General features: G+C 35.2%; 3 protein-coding genes and 1 pseudogene across 4 annotated transcripts; 2 read left to right on the forward strand and 2 right to left on the reverse strand.

Moving 5' to 3' along the window:
• Window positions 1-6,528: 6,528 nt before the first annotated feature.
• On the forward strand, window positions 6,529-10,396 carry LOC121781688 (RNA-binding protein 24-like). Of its 2 annotated transcripts, none has more exons than XM_042179396.1 (6): window positions 6,529-6,976; window positions 7,156-7,288; window positions 7,787-7,952; window positions 8,454-8,490; window positions 8,883-9,168; window positions 9,263-10,396. In XM_042179396.1, exons 1-6 carry the CDS (start codon window positions 6,791-6,793, stop codon window positions 9,301-9,303), a joined length of 849 nt encoding a protein of 282 aa, XP_042035330.1. In that variant the 5' UTR covers window positions 6,529-6,790; the 3' UTR covers window positions 9,304-10,396. The 2 variants fall into 2 exon arrangements, with proteins under 2 accessions (XP_042035330.1, XP_042035333.1); XM_042179399.1 differs by having other exon boundaries at window positions 6,531-6,976; window positions 9,243-10,396.
• Window positions 10,397-11,171: 775 nt separating this feature from the next.
• LOC121759016 (single-stranded DNA-binding protein WHY2, mitochondrial-like) lies at window positions 11,172-13,561 on the forward strand. Its single transcript, XM_042154505.1, has 8 exons — window positions 11,172-11,343; window positions 11,751-11,800; window positions 11,886-11,971; window positions 12,068-12,160; window positions 12,300-12,394; window positions 12,514-12,587; window positions 12,834-12,922; window positions 13,313-13,561. Exons 1-8 carry the CDS (start codon window positions 11,306-11,308, stop codon window positions 13,442-13,444), a joined length of 657 nt encoding a protein of 218 aa, XP_042010439.1. The 5' UTR covers window positions 11,172-11,305; the 3' UTR covers window positions 13,445-13,561.
• On the reverse strand, window positions 13,507-14,440 carry LOC121759024 (annotated as a pseudogene).
• A 1,397-nt stretch (window positions 14,441-15,837) lies between these two features.
• LOC121781764 (RING-H2 finger protein ATL58-like) lies at window positions 15,838-17,680 on the reverse strand. Its single transcript, XM_042179455.1, has 3 exons — window positions 17,123-17,680; window positions 16,936-17,018; window positions 15,838-16,298 (listed from the first exon to the last, which is right to left on the reverse strand). Exons 1-3 carry the CDS (start codon window positions 17,375-17,377, stop codon window positions 15,959-15,961), a joined length of 678 nt encoding a protein of 225 aa, XP_042035389.1. The 5' UTR covers window positions 17,378-17,680; the 3' UTR covers window positions 15,838-15,958.
• Between the last annotated feature and the right edge of the window lie 502 nt (window positions 17,681-18,182).

Here is an 18,182-nt window from a genome sequence, read left to right on the forward strand (position 1 = left end):
TTGATTTAATTTTCTGTATGTTTTTTAAACATGGTGGGTTGAGTTAATGGCCATCACTCATAGTTAATTAGTATATATAATTATCAATTATTATTAGCACCGAAAGAATATGATGCCACTGATCATAGAAATTGAATATTTTTTTATCAAATTATTAATGACTTAACTTTATGTATATTTTTTACATTACAAGATATTGGGGGAATAATTTATGTGTCTTTATGAAGCCTTAAACACCAATTAATTTTTCATATTTAAGGTGCAAATTTATAGGTTTTGAATTTGGGAAGTTAAAAACGTTTTTTTTTCTTATAAAGTGAAAGGTTTTGAAAGAGGCTTATATTTTTTACTATAAATATATGACATTTGGTAGTTTGCAATCCACATGTTCTTACCTTTTTCCACTATATTCTTCCCTAAACTTTCTGCAGATTTCTAATTCGGGTTTAGGTATTGTTCCAATTCTGCATCATTGTTGTTTCAACATAAATTTAGTTTTTAACATGATGATTTTTTTTTCATTTGTGTATTAATAATGTTTGCTTTGAACCCTCAATTCATTCCCTAAATTATTTTGTGATTGGAGACTTATTTTTCTCCAGTGATCTATTCATATGATTTGTTGCATCCTAAATTCACAATATCACCTCTAATTTTCCATGGTTCTATGCATTATTTATTTTTATATTACTATGCAATGTATTTTTTTGCTGTTGATTATTTTATAATACACTACTGTTAATATAGTCTATGGGTTTAGGATCACTATTATGATTTCAATGTTCTTTAAACTTTACACACTTTTCTATTTCAGGATCAGAATTCACAATTTCACCTCCAATCCATTAAAAAAGAAAGAACGAAAGTCACATTCAAGGCAAGCAAGATGAATGGTTATACTGAGTTTCCCTTTTTGTATGATAGATTATTTTTTAAAATGGTATAGTGAATAGTAGAATGAAGTGCCTACTACATGAGGAAGAAGACCAACACTGAAGAAATGGAGAAGAAAATTAGAAGCATAAAACAATTAGTTTAGGGTTAAGTAGTCGTAGTATTTATTTATTTAAGTTCAGTGGGCTAAATTTGTTTTTTTATTATTTAAGTTTTAACACTATTGTTTATTACAAAATTAGTTTTCTACTAAGATGGATTTTTTTTTTCTATTTGTGTATTAATAATGTTTGCTTTCATCCTCAATTCATTCACTCGGTTATTTTGTGATCGGGGGAATTACCATTTATCTATAAATTTTTAAGAACTGAGTACTCGGTGGCTGACTATAGTTCTTTTGCAACGGTAGTGAAGGAGGAAGTAGAATGAGAGTAGTGTGAGAGATGGTGATGTGAAGAGCTTCTACTACTATCATGGTCTCCCAATATGTTGGTATAGCTAAAATCTATAGTAATATTTTAATAATTAATCATACTCAAATTGTTTTCATACTCATATATGATTATTACTTTTATGGTCATAGATATTTTATGCATTTAACGTTATAATTTGTGATTTATTATTTTATATTGATATTTTGAATATTAGTATAATTTTTTAAAGTTGTAATAGAGATCCAAAAGTATTATAGTCAAAATATATCGGAGTATTTGCGTTATTTAAATGTCAAATTGATTGAGTTTTATGTTTTTTTTTTTAATTCTTATATATTTTCTTCATTTTAGATTTTGCACAATGATATCGTTTTCCATTTCAATTAATTAATCGAATGAGACCCATATTTCTTATTAACGTTGTTTCACTAATGAAGTACACGTGTTCTTGATTATATATTGTTGTGTTTGTAGTTTTTGCATTAGATATCAAAAATATTTTAATCACTATTTATAGGTTATATTTAATGATGAATTATTTTATACTCTGACTTTTACGCATAATAATTTCATAATACAATTTTGAAGGAAATACAATGGGTCGGGCATATAATTGCTATAAAATACTGCTATGTCTTAGTGAGGAAAGTCAAAAATGTTTTTCCAATTATTAAGATATATGTTTAGAGTTTAGGGTTTAGGATTTAAATTTTTAAAATGAAAAGGTTTTTAAATCAAATAACATAAATGTTATTGAAATATCAAATGTTAAATATTAGAAGTGATAGTAAATTTATTTAAAAGATTTCTTCAGTTACAATATTATTAGTATTTGATTAAATGACAAGCCAAAAGCTCCCCAATTTAGTAGCATATGCAATGTAAAATTCATTCACACAGATTTTTTTACATTTAAATGGCATCTTGACCTTCTCAATTCCAACCGTCCTCTTTCATAATTTCCAAAATAAATAATTACACAAGTTATGTAACAGAACAAATCTTTTAAATCAATTTATTATCACTTCTAATATTTAACGTTTGATATTTCAATAGTCATTTATGTTATTTGATTTAAAAACCTTTTCATTTAAATGCTTGGATGAATGCAAGCAAGATTTTTTTATTTACCGTTCACATAGCCCTATTGTAAAGCACTTTCTTGATATGAGCATATAAACAGATTTACAGACAAGATTCAGATAAAAAAAACCTCCACTATCAATAAGGATTATCAAGTAGGCTAACCCAGTGTAAGATATCGAATACAGATCTAAAACCCCCAAAATAGAATAAGTGATCAACAAAGTAAAATTGAACTGGAACAAAAGAAAGAATTTCATTGATATTTGGCTCATTTGTTGGTCTTGATGAGTATATTTTAAAGTCACTTTCTTGATATGAGCATATAAACAGATTTACAGACAAGATTCAGATAAAAAAAACCTCCACTATCAATAAGGATTATCAAGTAGGCTAACCCAGTGTAAGATATCGAATACAGATCTAAAACCCCCAAAATAGAATAAGTGATCAACAAAGTAAAATTGAACTGGAACAAAAGAAAGAATTTCATTGATATTTGGCTCATTTGTTGGTCTTGATGAGTATATTTTAAAGTTAAGGGTTTAGGATTTAGGTTTCGAGGTTTGAGTTTTTAGTATATAGGATCACTATATTGCAATTAAATGAAGCTCGATAATTTATAATTTCTACTAAAGTTAAGGGTTTAGGATTTAGGTTTCGAGGTTTGGGTTTTTAGTGTATAGGATCACTATAGTGCAATGAAATGAAGCTCGACAATTTATAATTTCTATCTCTATTAGTGGATAATTATTATATTAATAAACTTACTTTTTATATGTCTACGTGAATGTTGTTTTACATTAATAATCTATTTTGTTATAATTCTAATCTTTCTAAAATTGATATACGTACATACTTTACTTTCAATTTTAGCTTTATTATCACAAACAACGTTTATGTATGGTATTATTTGTGAATTTAATCAATTTTTCATTATTTTTTACAAGACTAAATTGTTGCTATGTATATTACAGGGGTGTGTTATATTGCTAACTCATATTTAAATTGATAACTACAAATAAATGATAAAAATTAGATATTCAATCAAAGGCCAATATCCATCATTTGCGAGTATCAATGTATCCAACAAAAAATGTGAATAACAATAAAATAGTTATAACAAACTTTTTAAAAATATCTCAAAAGTTTAAATGCATATAACTATCTAAATTTAAATTATTTTTTCACACAACATATAGCAAATTAAAGATAATTTTATAATGATTCTAACGAGACCTTATTTGCATATATTCCGATGTCAAAATTTTAAAAAAATTATTGAGTTTTCGTATTTTTGTAGTGCCAGATTAATGTAAACATAGCTAATAAAATATGTCAACATAATACATATAAAATGTCAATTCGAAATTATGTTGACATATTCCAAGCATCATAGTTATTATCTGATTTTTAATTAATTCACAATATGAATTTACTATAGTGAAATTAAATCGATCCGTGCATCGCACGGGGGTGACACTAGTTAATTATTAATTTCAAAGTAAAAGGTTCAAAATGCATGTAATTAGTCAATTTCGATTATTTCAATTTTTTACTGTTACTGATTTGATTTCCTTAATTATTTAAAATTTTAAAATCTTTTTTGTTTATTAAGTTGATAGTGATGTTACGTGTTAGGCCATCCACGTCCCTGTCTTAATACCGCCTCATCCCTTAACTACTTATGGGTCTTACTGCACTTTTTACCTCATCTCTTAACTAAGAGACATCATCTGCAACCCTTTATCTCTTAATCATCTCATCCCTTAACTATTCATTTAATTTCATTTTTATTTTTATTTCTAACAAATTCAATTAATAAAAACACACTTCATTAAATAAAAGAAAATTACAATTTAAAATCCTAAAAAAACAAAAAAACACATAATTAAAATCTTAAAAATAAAAAAACACATAATTATAATTTAATATTACCGTTTTAAAATTGTAGATTTAATTTTTTTTTTTGAAAAATTGATTTTTAAAATAAAATTATTTATTGCGCTAGCATGACAACGCTCACTCACGGGCCGGGGAGTGGGCGTCACGCCTCGCGCCATAGCTTGCCAGCTTCATCAAGGCGGAGGGACACGCGACGCGACGGGAGGGCTGCATTGCTATCTCGATGCTAGCTCGTCTCGCCGAGACGAGTCCGAGCCCGTATCGAGATGGCGATGCGGATGCTCTTATAGGCTTCCCTTCAGTATCCCTCTATATATACATGTAGAAAATGAAATAGTTACTCGCAGGAGTAACACACTTGATTTCAGAGGGGCTGAGTTGAAAAAAAAAATGAAATAATTTGAAACTTCGATCTAAATGTTCATGATTCAAATATATTAAGTATCCAATACAAATTTAGATTGAGATTTGAAATATGCTCAATCAGTAAATTGGTCTAGAATGTGATATGGTTTGCTTGCAAATACTACTACTACTACTCCTAGTAGAATTGATAATTGAGCCATGGCAAACACAATTATAGCCGCCCTCAAACCTCCCCAACCGCCTTCTACAGCGCGTCCCAAACAAACATTTGCAAACATGCAATTACGTTACAGCCGCCATTTTTTAATCACAGTATAATGATTTTAATTAACTCAAAATCCAAATAAAATTAATAATCATTTTATTTGTTTCTTCCTCTACTAATAATTTGTCAAATACTGCCAAAAATAAACAACTTCAGTTATTACAGTCATTTTACAATTATATTTAACAAAAATGGACTACCTCAAATGTTCGAATCGCTCAACCGGATTCATTTAAGACTGTTCAAACTCGTAATTCTTCTGATTTTACAAAGATTAGTTATGTACGTACTAAATGTAAAATAAATAAAAAATTGAAGGCATTGATGTCAGCTAACTGGATATGAATAAGTAGTTTGGGGAAGCTGCACTTCAAAGTTTTATGCTGTGTGTAATTAAGTTCTGTATTTATGAAGCTCCGTTGAATTAATTATTTCTCCAATATAGGAGTATAATTTTTTTATATAATCTATAAAATAAAAACATTAAAGTACTATAAATGGTTTTGCCTAGTAGCCTCGACATAAAAAATAACACTCATGAAAGTGTGTCCCAGGTGGCGTCATAAATTTATAGCACTATAATTTTATTTCAATTGCATTATTTATGAAAATTTTCACACCTATCATGAGTACTTAATTTTCTTGCCCTTACTATTTATGCACCATATTTCGTGTTTGTGTAATACTGTCTTATTTTATAATTCCCTGTCAATATATCCTAATTTAATGCATATCAAATAATCTAAAAACAAGAATTTCATAAAAAAATAAATTAAAATTACATAATTGAATTTTTGTAGTATATAATTGATAAAAAAATTATATAAGTAAACATAAAATGATCATTAATTGAAGGTATTGACACACACTTCAATTGAATATATTTGGAGTTGGGTGTTGACATCACAATCATATACCGACTGACTTCACTTTTAATAATCCAAAAATGCCATGGGCGCACCTTGCAATAGGTTTTCGCTTGCCAAATCGAACCATTGCTTCTTGCATGATGGTCGGACGGAAGTTGCAATCTATGTTGCTAGGCATGTTGAGAGTTGTAACTTGCCCCATGCATACATAACAGTAACTATTTGAAGTCAAGAGTCGTTACCGATCTCAAATATTCATGCCATATGCATCTTCAATGGCGTGGAAGAATCATCTCAAGCATTTATGCCCCTTTGATTAGGCAACTTGAGATACGCGTAGAGAATATAGCGCATTGTCGTGTGTTTATGAAGCATGGCAAAACCTTGCTTCCCAAGCCCATCTAGTTGTTGTTGCAATAAACTCTTATTGAATCCCATAGAAACTATAGAAACATGTCTAGAAACAAAGTATACAAAACAGTTGTTCAAATTTTGAATATTAGTAAAGACTTTATAGATTCCTTATATTCTTGATGATAATTAGAGGGTAGTTGGCATTTGATTGACATTAAAATTGAATGAGAAGGGAGGGAGAAGTTAGACAAGTAGTGCGAGTGGGAAATGGATGTTAAAAAAGGGTGGGGACTCATTTCAATATTATCACACTCCCTTTTCTTCTTTTTTCCCAATTCCACCTTTTTTCATTTTATTTTATTTTCCCTTCCCTCCATTTCTCTCTCTCCTCATCTTTTTTTCCCTCCCTCCCTGCTGTCTCTGACCTAATTGTCTCTCCTCCCAACCCCTCCACCACCACCACCAACCCCACCCCCAGCCGTCCTTCCTTCCTTCAACGCTTCATAATCCACCCACCATCTCTCTCTCACATCATCCTTGTCCATTTCTAGATCCGCACTCTTCGAATTTACATCCACAGCGTCGGATTATCCGAGATCATCACCGGAGAAATTGAGACGATGACAGCCGCAGCAAACATCGCCGGAAAGTTCGGAGACACCACTTACACCAAGGTGTTTGTTGGCGGCTTGGCCTGGGAGACACAGAAGGATACCATGAAGAAGTACTTCGAGCAGTTCGGTGAGATTTTGGAGGCCGTCGTCATCACCGACAAGACAACCGGAAGATCCAAGGGCTACGGATTTGTATGTCACTTCTTCTTCGCTTTATTCTATTTACTTGAATATACTACTATTGAGAGAGAGAGAGAGAGAGAGAGAGAGAGAGAGATCTAGAGTGAGAGGATCTAATTGATTCTAGATCGTGAGAGGATTACATCGAATTGGATGGATGTGTATCTAATTGAGCTACCTGTGTGATTCAGGTGACTTTCCGGGAACCAGATGCGGCAATGAGAGCTTGTGTTGATGCAGCTCCAGTCATTGATGGAAGGAGGGCTAACTGCAATCTCGCTTCACTGGGCGTTCAGAGATCTAAGCCTTCTACTCCTAAGCATGGTATACTATATTTTCATTTCATACACTTTTTTTTGTCTTTTACTTGTTTTGATCCATCTTCCTTTTCTTCATTCTATGCATATATGAGATTTTATTGGAAAAAACTTGTTATTTTATGCATGCTACTTACCCTAAGTTTATAAATCACATCATTAAAGGAATTGAATTGGAGATAACTCCATCACACCTTCAACATTTTGGACTTGGGAAATTATGAGTTATTGACCACAAACACTGTGTGTGTGGGTTGGCCAAGATATGTTTAGAAAAGCATGACAGCTCATTTCTTCTGTGAAAGACACTCAACATGCCTTTAGCTTTTGTGAGGAGTAATTTCTTTACCTTTGCTTTCGACTGACATGCCCAGCTGTATTATTTCCATTATCCAATTAAAGATTGATCCTCTACATGCATGCCTTCACTCTTCATTTTCAATCCTACTTTCTTTTTTCTTTAATAAACTAAGAACTAATTATGTATCCAATTTTTATACGGCAGGCGGAGGGAGGAACATAAGGGTGATGGGGGGTTTTCATCAGGGAGGATTTCAGGGAGCGGCGACCGCTGGTGGTGTGAGCGCCGCTGCAGCGGCGGCTGCATTCGCTTCCGCTGCAGCCTTCCCTCATTATTCCATTCAACAAGGCATTCCTTACAATCTCTATGGGTGTGTATGCTCTCTATCATTACTACTATTTCGAGGACATTTCCACGTGCATTGCCAACTCACGCCCAGAATAATACCATATGCATGTGCATTTATATAATCATCAGTTTGGGTTTTAAGGTTTATCTCTCTTTCTCTCTCTCACACACACATGGTGAAACCAAATCACTACCATCCAATTATGGCTGTTCCTTTTATCTTTAATTTCTTGTGCAAGACACTTGTCTTGCATCATTCTGCGATTGGCGTATAAGGTTGGACCACACACATTATATGCTGCATCCACTGTTATTATACTTGGGCCAACGCATGCTCAGTCTCTCCATTATAATCTTCTTCCTCTCTCTCTAAACACACCTCATTGGATGAACATGAAATGATTGATAGTTATTGATTTATGTTTTGGGTTATGGCTTCTTTAATTAACTCTAGCAACTGTTACTAAAATACTAATGACAGCATGAGATCCTAATACCTTGTTTTGTTTGGCTAAATCCCCAGGTTCTCTCCATACTCGGCTGAATATGCTTACCCCACGGTTTGTACATTACTCCCCGGACCATTTTTTAATTCTCTTCATTACTCTTCCTTTTCCTAGTTAATAAGTAAAACATTTCTTCATCTATACTCGATACTACATTTTTGACAATGGAAATCTCTTCCTCAGAAGTTGCGACTCGACACACATTCTCTGGTTACTATTACGATGAAATTACATGCCATGCAACAAAAGGACACCCTTCTATTCTTGACAATGTTTACTTACAAACTCTTTAAAAAAATTATATCAGTTTTTAAATGAACAAGAATCTACACAGCTTGACTGATGGTAATTGGACTGAATGATGTAATGTTTGAAATTGGGCTGAAGATGCATGCAAAAACCTTTCTTTTCTAGAAAATGATTAAATACATGATTTCTTGATCTAGAGCTACTATGGTGTGTATGGAGGAGCAAGTGCACAGTATCCACTGTATGGATCTGGGAGCAGCGGGCTTGTCTCAGGTGCCGCTGCAGCTGCGGCTGCAGCCTACTACCCTTATTTGAACTTCAGCGAGGGGAGCGGAGGAGCAACGGGATACACTGGAAACCAAGGGTACGGCGTTCAGTATCCCCACCACCTATTCCAGTATTCAACGATCAACTCAAGTGGCATTTACCCGCCACATTATGGAACGCCTGTATCCCTTGCGCCACAAACTCCACTTCAATCAGGTAATTTGGTGTTGCAAATATTATGCTAGTTTTGATGATGATGATGATGTGTAGTGTACTAATATCTTTGATAGTCTGCTTTGCTGTGCCGCAGGCGTGACCGTGAGTCTGCACGCACCAATACCTCATCGTTGAGAGATGCGGATCATGATCGTTCTTTCAATTCATCCTACCTTTGGCCTAACCATGGTTATCTTTCTACATTTCTCTCTCCCTCTATCATGGACGAGCCCCCCATAGGGGTTAGTTACATTGATCCAGAAATGGAGCACACTTCTCTCACTAGGAAAGGTGAGAGAGTGCAAAATCACATGCATGTGCATCGATCGATCTCAGCTCTCGCCTCACTTGGGAAGGAAGGCAGAGTTGGTGGGTCGGCAAAGACCAAAACATTTTCAATTCCATCAATGCCCCTCAAGGAGAGGGGCCGAACAAACAGTCTTTTTATTCATGTTTGTCAGATCATATCATATATTAATAACTTTTAAGTCGACTATCATTTTCAAAAATGTTGATCTTGAAATGAATGGCTCATATATCTTTCCAAAATGAAATATCTTTTCTTTTTTTTTTCCTTTCTAAATTGTAGATGGCACTAGCAGATAATTAGGAAAATGGGGCAGAGGATGCCCCAGATTTTGTTGTTTTTTAACTCTAGCTAGTCTCAGGATTTGAAAAACTCTGACTAGTAATAGTTTTGTTGTGGTGAAAAACTGTGTTGTTTGTTTTTATCAAAAAAAGTAGTGGATCTTGTCTTCTTTTGGGAAAAGGAGGTGGGTCTGAGTGTTGTGTTTTTATGTAAAAAAATGGGGGCAAACTATTGGAGTTGAAGCCCTTGTGACAGTAGTATTCTGTTTTTGTTAGGTAGCTAAGCTTAGTTAGTTTGTAAGAAACTCCATCAATGGGGTAGGAGTTTCAGTGCATTGGAAGTTACCCTTAGATATTTTTGGTCTCTTTGGGTTCTTCTACCCTAACAGACACCAACCATGGTTAGGACTCTGGTCATCTTCATCCTGTCTTCTTCTCTCTCCCTCTTTCTCTCTTCCTCCCCTTGACGCACTTTGAAATTTGAATTCAAGACTTGGGTTTGTAATTTTAAGCTAGGGAAGACATGTTATGTCATTTGTGTTTGAGTAATCTAGTGACTACTGCTTGTTAATTCGACTACTGATGGATTATGTAACATAATGCATATGGTTGAGACAATATTGCTCATATTTTCATTCAATGCTGTTGTACGCATCCTATTTTATGTTTTTCTCTTTAACGTTAACAACACGGTTCCAACTTCCAACAAACCCCTTTAATGTAGATACCGTATATAGTTGAGTGAAATTATTGATATAAAGTCTCCACCAACTTTGAAAACATAGGGTTGAGCCCACAGTCCACAAGATTATAAAAATTAAGTAATAGTAGTACGTATAAACAAATTTAAAATTTGTTAATGTAGTGTCCAAATTTCTTCAATGAGTTCAGCTTGCAGATAGTCATGGGCTTATTCTTTAAGCATAGGGTTGAGCCCATTGACTTGGGACTTTCCGAAATTCTAGAGACGCACCTTGAGTTTTGGGCTCGCTTGCTACTCCCAAGCTAAAATCACTGCCTAGTTCACCCTGCCAATCAACCGCGTTGTTCTCGGTAAACATATGCTCTTGGTTGGTGAATACTTGCAGTAGCCCTTCGTAAAGCAACCTTATGTTGTATATGTCGTCGCACTTAGTTTGGCTGCGAATATTATATTCATAGTATCATCGATATTATATTATAGAGAGTTACTATGGGTGGAATTATGAAATTTTTGATGTTATATGTTGTATTTATAGATATAAAATAAGTTACTAATAAAATTAAAAATTTGAAAGAGGCATGCGGTCCAGCCTGGTGCTCCGCAACGCATCCCTATTCTATGCCCGGCCCAACTAAAATAGGCGAGGGTAGATGGGCTTTGGGCCTTGAAAGCCTAGAATAACGTGAAAGGAGCGGGAAATCGCACTCGGATGTTTCATTTAGGTTTATTTCCTCTAGAAACCCGCGTTCACACTGCTACTGCTACTCCACCTCCACCTCCACCTGTTGAACTCTCTCTCCCTCTCCCTCTCCCTCTCCCTCTCCCTCTCCGATTTCGTGAAGAAAGATGTTGAAGCTGTCAAGGCAGCTCCTGCGCTCCTCAAGGTAAACCCTGCGTTATTCTTATCAATTTCTCATTTGATTTCGTACTATAAGCCGAATCCCCCATGAAATATCCCTAATTTGTCGCTTTAGTTTATTTAATTCGATCATCACTTTCTCCTATACTCACTCTAGGCTTTAGAACGATCATTTTCCTTTCTAGTCACAAATTTTAGTTACCAAACCCAGAAATGCCGTTGTTAGAACCTAGCACTGTTTTCTCTACTTGTTTTTCCTTTCTGTTTCTAAGCCTGATAGGTCTAGCTTTCATGTTCATGAATTGGTTTGCTGTTAGCTAGTTATGATTGTGCGGCTGTTCACTTTCATTTAGAAAAAAATATAGTTATGCTTGTTGTTGCACATGGTATGTTTGGTATAGATCCTACTGACTTCAAATTATTGAGTGGCAGTGCTACCCAGGCATGGATGTCTACTGCCACGGCGAATTTCGAGCCCGGTGGTATCACACTCAATTTCAGCTTTACAATGACCCCTTTTTTCTCAATCTCTGTTACTAATGTTTTCGCTTTTGGTGAAACCTGCAGCTAGAATATTTGCACCTTATTCAATTTACAAGGGTAAAGCTGCACTGTCAGCTGATCCCCTTCTACCCAAGTTTACTAAATTGGAAGTATGATATCAAATAACAAACCTTAGTTGTTTTCGTGATATGTATTCCATTTTTGTTCTCTATTATGAAGCTGTAATTTGGATCCTTCGTTTGTAGACTGGGGATTACAGAGTTGAACGCCGTGGTGTCATCATGTTAACATTTTGGCCCTCAATTGGTGAACGCAAATATGATTGGGAGAAAAGGCAGGTACTTTTATTACTGATTTTACAAACCTTTTGTTATGGAAGGACTCAGGTGACATTGTTGCTTGATCTGTATGCTTTTTCTAAATTTGTACTGCTGGACTGGTCAGTGGCTTATCTATATGTTATTCCTTATACTACAGAAATTTGCTCTGTCCGCCACGGAAGTTGGGTCCCTGATCAATTTGGGTCCAAAAGATTCATGTGAATTCTTCCATGACCCATCAATGCTATCAAGGTTGCTTTTTTATTTGGTTTGTTTGCGTTTGAATATTTTGCAAGCTTTTGTTCCCTGTTTTTTCATCTTTTGGTTAGTTTAGTTGTGATATTAAATGCAATTTGATCTACACTCCACAGTAATGCAGGTCAAGTTAGAAAGAGTCTATCAATTAAAGCACATGCTGATGGTAGTGGTTACTTTGTTTCTCTGAGTAAGTGGTTTCTTTTTCTTTGGGCAGAGTAAATAGTTCTGTTTATTTATGAAGTTGTGCAAACAAATCATGAAGTCGATGACTGTAGCCAAATGGTGTGATTGGTATGATGTAGAACATAGTCAGTCCCTTACTTGGTAGTTCTACCATCTGTACTTGACAACTTGTTTGATCTTTAATATTGAACAAAGTGCAATAGGAATACCTGAAGTTACTGAGTGGATATATGGATGTGCTGCTTTGCAGGTGTTGTCAACAATACTGTCAACACAAATGATCGGTTTGTTGTTCCTGTCACTGCAGCTGAGTTTGCTGTCATGCGGACTGCTTTCTCTGTACGACATTATCTTTTACTAGTATTTATTCTTGTTATCTACTTATTTGCGAACATGTATGAATTGCGTATAGTGAGATGCATCCTTCCATTTTGGTGATGGCCTGTAGATTAACTCAAATATAGAACTAGCATGGACTGTAGACTGTAGTTCCTCTGATAGTAAAGGATTCTTTAGCTACTAGTTGATCTTGTCTACTACAGATCTAAGCATTTTGATGCTTCAACGCTTGGTTTAGTTCAAAATTAATCTTTTTGTTTCGCATTGTTTGATTGTTAGGTGTGTAGTTATTAGAACAAAACTGAGAATTCCTGGTTACTGCAGCCTATGAATATGATGCTATTGATTTGTGCATTGTTATGCTTAGTTTGGTTCATCTTCTTGGTGCAGTTTGCTTTGCCTCACATCATGGGCTGGGACAAAACTGTGGCAAAGCTCCCTTTTAGCGGTAACCCTCAAGGTTCAGGTTCGAGTGTGGGTATGGTGGTCCGTCAAGCTCAGACCTCCGAGTGGGATCGATAGATCTTTAGCGAAATCATGTTTGTAGTCATATCCATTTTGTTGAATTTCAGACTGCTCATAACTACTCTTCCCAAGTGGATTATATAACCATTTGCAACTAACTATTTCAGAGGATAATATTATCCCATATGTACATACCCCCACCTAATGTATATGAAAATGCAAAAGCCTCCAATCATATTATATCAACGAATGCACTCTAAACCTTTGCATATGACTAACCAAATCACAAGAAGAACAACACAGACAGCAGCATCAATGGCAAGAACAGTCCTCACTTGCCGGCACCACTTGTCTTGTTTGCAGGGCCTTGCAAGGAGAGGTGCTTTGGTGGAAGAAGTGCCAGCAGCTTCGGCCCCATTCATGTTTGGCCAAGTGGGCCCTCCGCCCTCAGAGAGCCGCTCTAAGGATGCCACCAAGCGACAGGCGGCTGGCGCAAAGTGATCGTTGTCAAGAGTGTTGGTGGATGAGGCGATGTTTGTGAACTGATCCCTCAGGCTGTGGAGGAAGGCGAGCAGGTGGGAGTTGGTGAGAGTGTGGCAGCGGAGAATGGCCAAGTAGACGAAGGCGCTTGGTGAAAGTGTAAGAAGCAATGGTTTGGGAGTAGGATCTGTGGTAAGGAGGGATGGATTCCAAGCATAAGGCGGCCATGTTGTCGATCTCATGGTTGCCGATGCTGTATTTGTACAAAATTCGGCCCTCTTTCCATACGCAGCAGTAGCAAACCTTATCCATGCTGGTCGGATTTCTGGTTATCACAACAGACATCCCACCGGTTTTATTGCAGAGACACCTAATCTTTTTTTAAAATTCAAATCCCTTTCTACGCCCAAAGATAAGCTGAGATGCAAGAGAGAGAAAGTCAACATAGAGATGGGATGGAGAGAGAGAGCAATAATGACTAGTTCTAGACTTCTAGTTCTAGTTGAAGTTTAAGATAGGACAAGTAGTTAGAGTTTAAGTCACAAGTTGACTCGGTCAAAATGGATCTACTGGAAATATGTGGAGTTGTGGTTTGGTAGTTTTGATTGGACCCAACCAAACTTCATTTTTCATAGTATAAAAATCTAAGTTGAAGTAAAAACCTACGAGCTTCTTACTTTGCAGTTTACGTTGACCACCTATACTTTACATCTCAAGTATAAAACTTTACATATTGAGAGTAAGATTTGTGGTTTGTATATTGAGATTAAGATTTGTAGTTTTTGCTAGGCGTTCTGTTCAAAAAACTTCAAAGTTCAATCAATTTCTGATTAATTTTGTAACTTTAAAGAATATGATCAATTGTAATAATTTTGACATTTTTTCATTTGTACCATAATGTAGTATTTAAGAGAAGTTATGTACGTATAATGAGACAAACGAAATATAGTAGACAAAACATTTACCTACTTCAACCATATCTTGTAATACATCGAGTCAACTGCATCTTTGATTTTTATACATATAAACGTTTTGTCAATAAACTCAAACATGTAGCATGCTAGAATTATTCAATATAAGGAAACTGAAATTATCAAAATTATGACATAATCAGCCTTTTTAAAAAATTACAAAATTAATAAAAAAAATTGACAAAACTTTGTGATTTTTTTTTTGAAATTTACCCTCTTTTTACCATAACCCAATCATTCTATATGAGTATAATCTCAAGTTTAGAGTATCCACAGTGGGGCGGACTATCGTCCTCCACTGCAGCTCCGCGCCCCAAGCGATCTCCATCCTCTGTGGACAATGACCATTTTTTGCATCCTTCGGCCTATCCTCCGCCTCATTGCGGGGGTAAGGAGGATAGGTCCGGACGATGCACACATTTTCATTTTTTAATTTTTTTTATATTTTCTTCTATATATATCACCAATTTTTATACTTCATTTCATATCTTTCACTCCACTCTCTTCCTCATCTCAAATTCTTTCTAAATTCAATAATGAATTCCGACAATTTTCCATATTTACAAGCATAAAATATAAAAAATAAAAAATAAATATTGACAATAAGATTTGCCTTTAATTTGTGGTGTTTTTATATTTATTCTTGCTAATTGATATATTTGTAAACATAAAAAATAAAAAACAAATACAAAATAGAAGTTAAAATTATAGGGCGTGTTATAGAGCGTCCCACTGCAGGGAAATGAATTGGAGGATAAAATGCTGATGTGACGGGCTATAGGGTGCCCCATTGTGGATGCTCTTAGAGAGCAAAGCAAATATACGTATGCCATAAACGAGGATTGATATGATGAGTGATTCATATGAGCGACATATTTGAGCTGGCACTCACTCAGCATATCAATACTCTGCCATAAATATCTCTTCTACAGCCAAATATAAATATAAATCAACAGACAAACACACACACACTCAACGTGAATTGGTACTTGGTAGAGATGATGAACCTTAATCATACATTTGACTTGTCCAAGTGTTGGAAAAATACATAAATAGAGACAAGATGCCTCTTCACTCTCAATGAAGAAAAACTACAATATATTCCAATTCATGAGTAGACTCATTTCACAGTCTCCCTTTCACCTTCTTCATCACCATGCCCGGTATCTTGATCCCTTGCGATGGAAGCATCCCCTTCTCCATCACCCTCCGAAGACGGTTCACTAGTTTGAGGATCTTCATTAGCGGTGGCTTCTTCATCACTAGTTTCAGGATCTTCGTCAGACGGTTGGGTATCCGGGGGAGGTTTAGTCGAAGCAAGAAGGGAGTGGCGGCATAGTGGGCAAGTGGTATGTGTGGTTAGCCAGAGATCGATGCAGTCCATGTGAAACGTGTGCTCACAGCTCGGTATCTGCTGTAACTTATCCTCGGCCTGGTACTCCCCTAGGCACACTGAGCATCTGCCATTACAAACCACCAAGTTTTAGTGAATGATGCATGAGCTGCAATGGAACCAATAATGCAACCATACACTATTACTTCCCAACCATCATAAATGTTTAAAAACAAAAGCCATACTCCTCACATCAGAAATGTTTGAGCCCCACAACAAAAAAATTGCATCTTGGCACATCTCAGTGTTTCTTTTTAAGACCAATCCAGTTATACAGATGGAGATTTCTTTCCCAACTTTACACAATAGAGTCATAGATGCATTCGATTTGGTTACTAATTTATCATAACAAAATGAGGGATTAAAAAGATTTTTTTTATCACATTTGAGTAGTCCCCATATTTTTTTATCTCATGTTTGATAATTTTATCATGCCAACTCCTCCAAGTACTGTTAATACACCAACCATTTATGATTATACCATCCAAAATTGGAGTCAAAATGAGGGAAAAACATGTCCTAAGAAAATTTTCCTTGAAATATATCTACTCCATAGAACAAGTGAAAAGGGGGAAAACACCAAAGACAAGACAACCTACAATAACATAGCTAAGTAAACTTCAACTATAAATATGATAAAGAAAGGATATATATAGCATAGCATCTTGAATTTAGATGAAGTAATGAAATAAAGGCCAACTTACTGTGTGTCTTTGACAGAAAAGCTCTGATTAAAGACAATAACAGGCAGCATCTCCCTCAGCTCCTTCTTTAGCCCAAGCTCACACTAAACAAATCAACAGTTATAAGTTATAACTAAATTAGAGCATTATATATCTACTATATACTAATGAGAAGTGTCTCAAATCTCAAGGCAAATTACTACAATACCCTGGAGAGATCATCGCCGATTTCAGACATAAGGACAGAATTATTAGCCCTCATTCTGAGAGAAGACCAGTCCGCCCTTCGCCGCCGCAGATAGAACCAATAAAACAAGAATAAAAGTATAAAAGTGAAGAAAATTGGGACTGAGAAGATGAAAGTCTGGTAGATTTTCAACTGCGAAGAGCCATTCGAGCAACAATTGCTACCATTGCTGCCTATTTCTTGATCTGAAATGCTGTTCTTCACACTTAGCGACATCACCGACACTCACTTCCTCCGGATCCAAATTAGATCGCATTTGTTGAACCCCACTTGGTTAAACGAAGCAAGATTGGATTTTTTTCACTTTCTGTTTTGGATAAATGGAGATGAGTTGCGGAATTAGTTGGGAGAATGGAAGGTTGTTTTGTAGCTGTGGAGAGAAGTGTAGCAAGGAGGATCTGGGATTCGTTTGCCCAGGAAAGAATAGATATAGACAGAGATCTCAACAAAAAGCTCTGACCTAAATAGATAAAGTTGAGAGAGAGAGAGAAAGAGGCGATTGAGCTGTTTCTCTCTCATAAAATCTTCTTTGTCAGCTTCTTACAGTACACACATTTTCATCGAGTACGGTCTCCTCTCCTCAATTATTAACTATACTCTTTATTAACACAACTTAAGTGTTCGTATATGCAATAAGATGAGTTTTAACGAGTAATTAGTAAATAGAAGAGCGAAAGATAAAAAAAAGTGAAAAAGTTTCTTTAAATAAAAAAATGAAACTAATTATAATAGACGAACCAAATTAAAAGAATGAGATTGTTTTTATGTCAAATGTGATTGGTGAAATGTCAAACTGGTTAGATTAGATATATAGCAATATTAATATTACAAACATTTTGTTGTGTCCAAACGTTGCAAGACTAGTCCAATTTGTTAGATATTTCCTGGTACGTGAAAAATAGTGAGTCATTTAGTAGTAGGTGATCTTTAACAATCAAGATTGAGTTAGCTCAATAGCTGCCGCGCGGCGAATAGTCTCCATTATTTGTCCCTTTACCACTTTTATTACTAAATTAATACT

This window comes from Salvia splendens, chromosome 2 (genome assembly GCF_004379255.2).
Source record: "Salvia splendens isolate huo1 chromosome 2, SspV2, whole genome shotgun sequence".
Classification (NCBI taxonomy): domain Eukaryota; kingdom Viridiplantae; phylum Streptophyta; class Magnoliopsida; order Lamiales; family Lamiaceae; genus Salvia; species Salvia splendens.

What these genes read in the sequence shown, in the direction of transcription:
- LOC121759016 (XM_042154505.1), top strand. Translation starts at nt 11,306, where the DNA reads ATGTTGAAGCTGTCAAGGCAGCTCCTGCGCTCCTCAAG. An exon ending in TGGTTACTTTGTTTCTCTGA is followed by an intron (nt 12,588 to 12,833) that starts GTAAGTGGTTTC and finishes GCTGCTTTGCAG; the next exon opens with GTGTTGTCAACAATACTGTC. An exon ending in TCATGCGGACTGCTTTCTCT is followed by an intron (nt 12,923 to 13,312) that starts GTACGACATTAT and finishes TTCTTGGTGCAG; the next exon opens with TTTGCTTTGCCTCACATCAT.
- LOC121781764 (XM_042179455.1), bottom strand. Translation starts at nt 17,377, where the DNA reads ATGTCGCTAAGTGTGAAGAACAGCATTTCAGATCAAGAAATAGGCAGC. An exon ending in TCGGCGATGATCTCTCCAGG is followed by an intron (nt 17,019 to 17,122) that starts GTATTGTAGTAA and finishes TGATTTGTTTAG; the next exon opens with TGTGAGCTTGGGCTAAAGAA. An exon ending in TTTTCTGTCAAAGACACACA is followed by an intron (nt 16,299 to 16,935) that starts GTAAGTTGGCCT and finishes TTGTAATGGCAG; the next exon opens with ATGCTCAGTGTGCCTAGGGG.
- LOC121781688 (XM_042179396.1), top strand. Translation starts at nt 6,791, where the DNA reads ATGACAGCCGCAGCAAACATCGCCGGAAAGTTCGGAGACACCACTTAC. An exon ending in GCCTTCTACTCCTAAGCATG is followed by an intron (nt 7,289 to 7,786) that starts GTATACTATATT and finishes TTTATACGGCAG; the next exon opens with GCGGAGGGAGGAACATAAGG. An exon ending in ATTCCTTACAATCTCTATGG is followed by an intron (nt 7,953 to 8,453) that starts GTGTGTATGCTC and finishes CTAAATCCCCAG; the next exon opens with GTTCTCTCCATACTCGGCTG.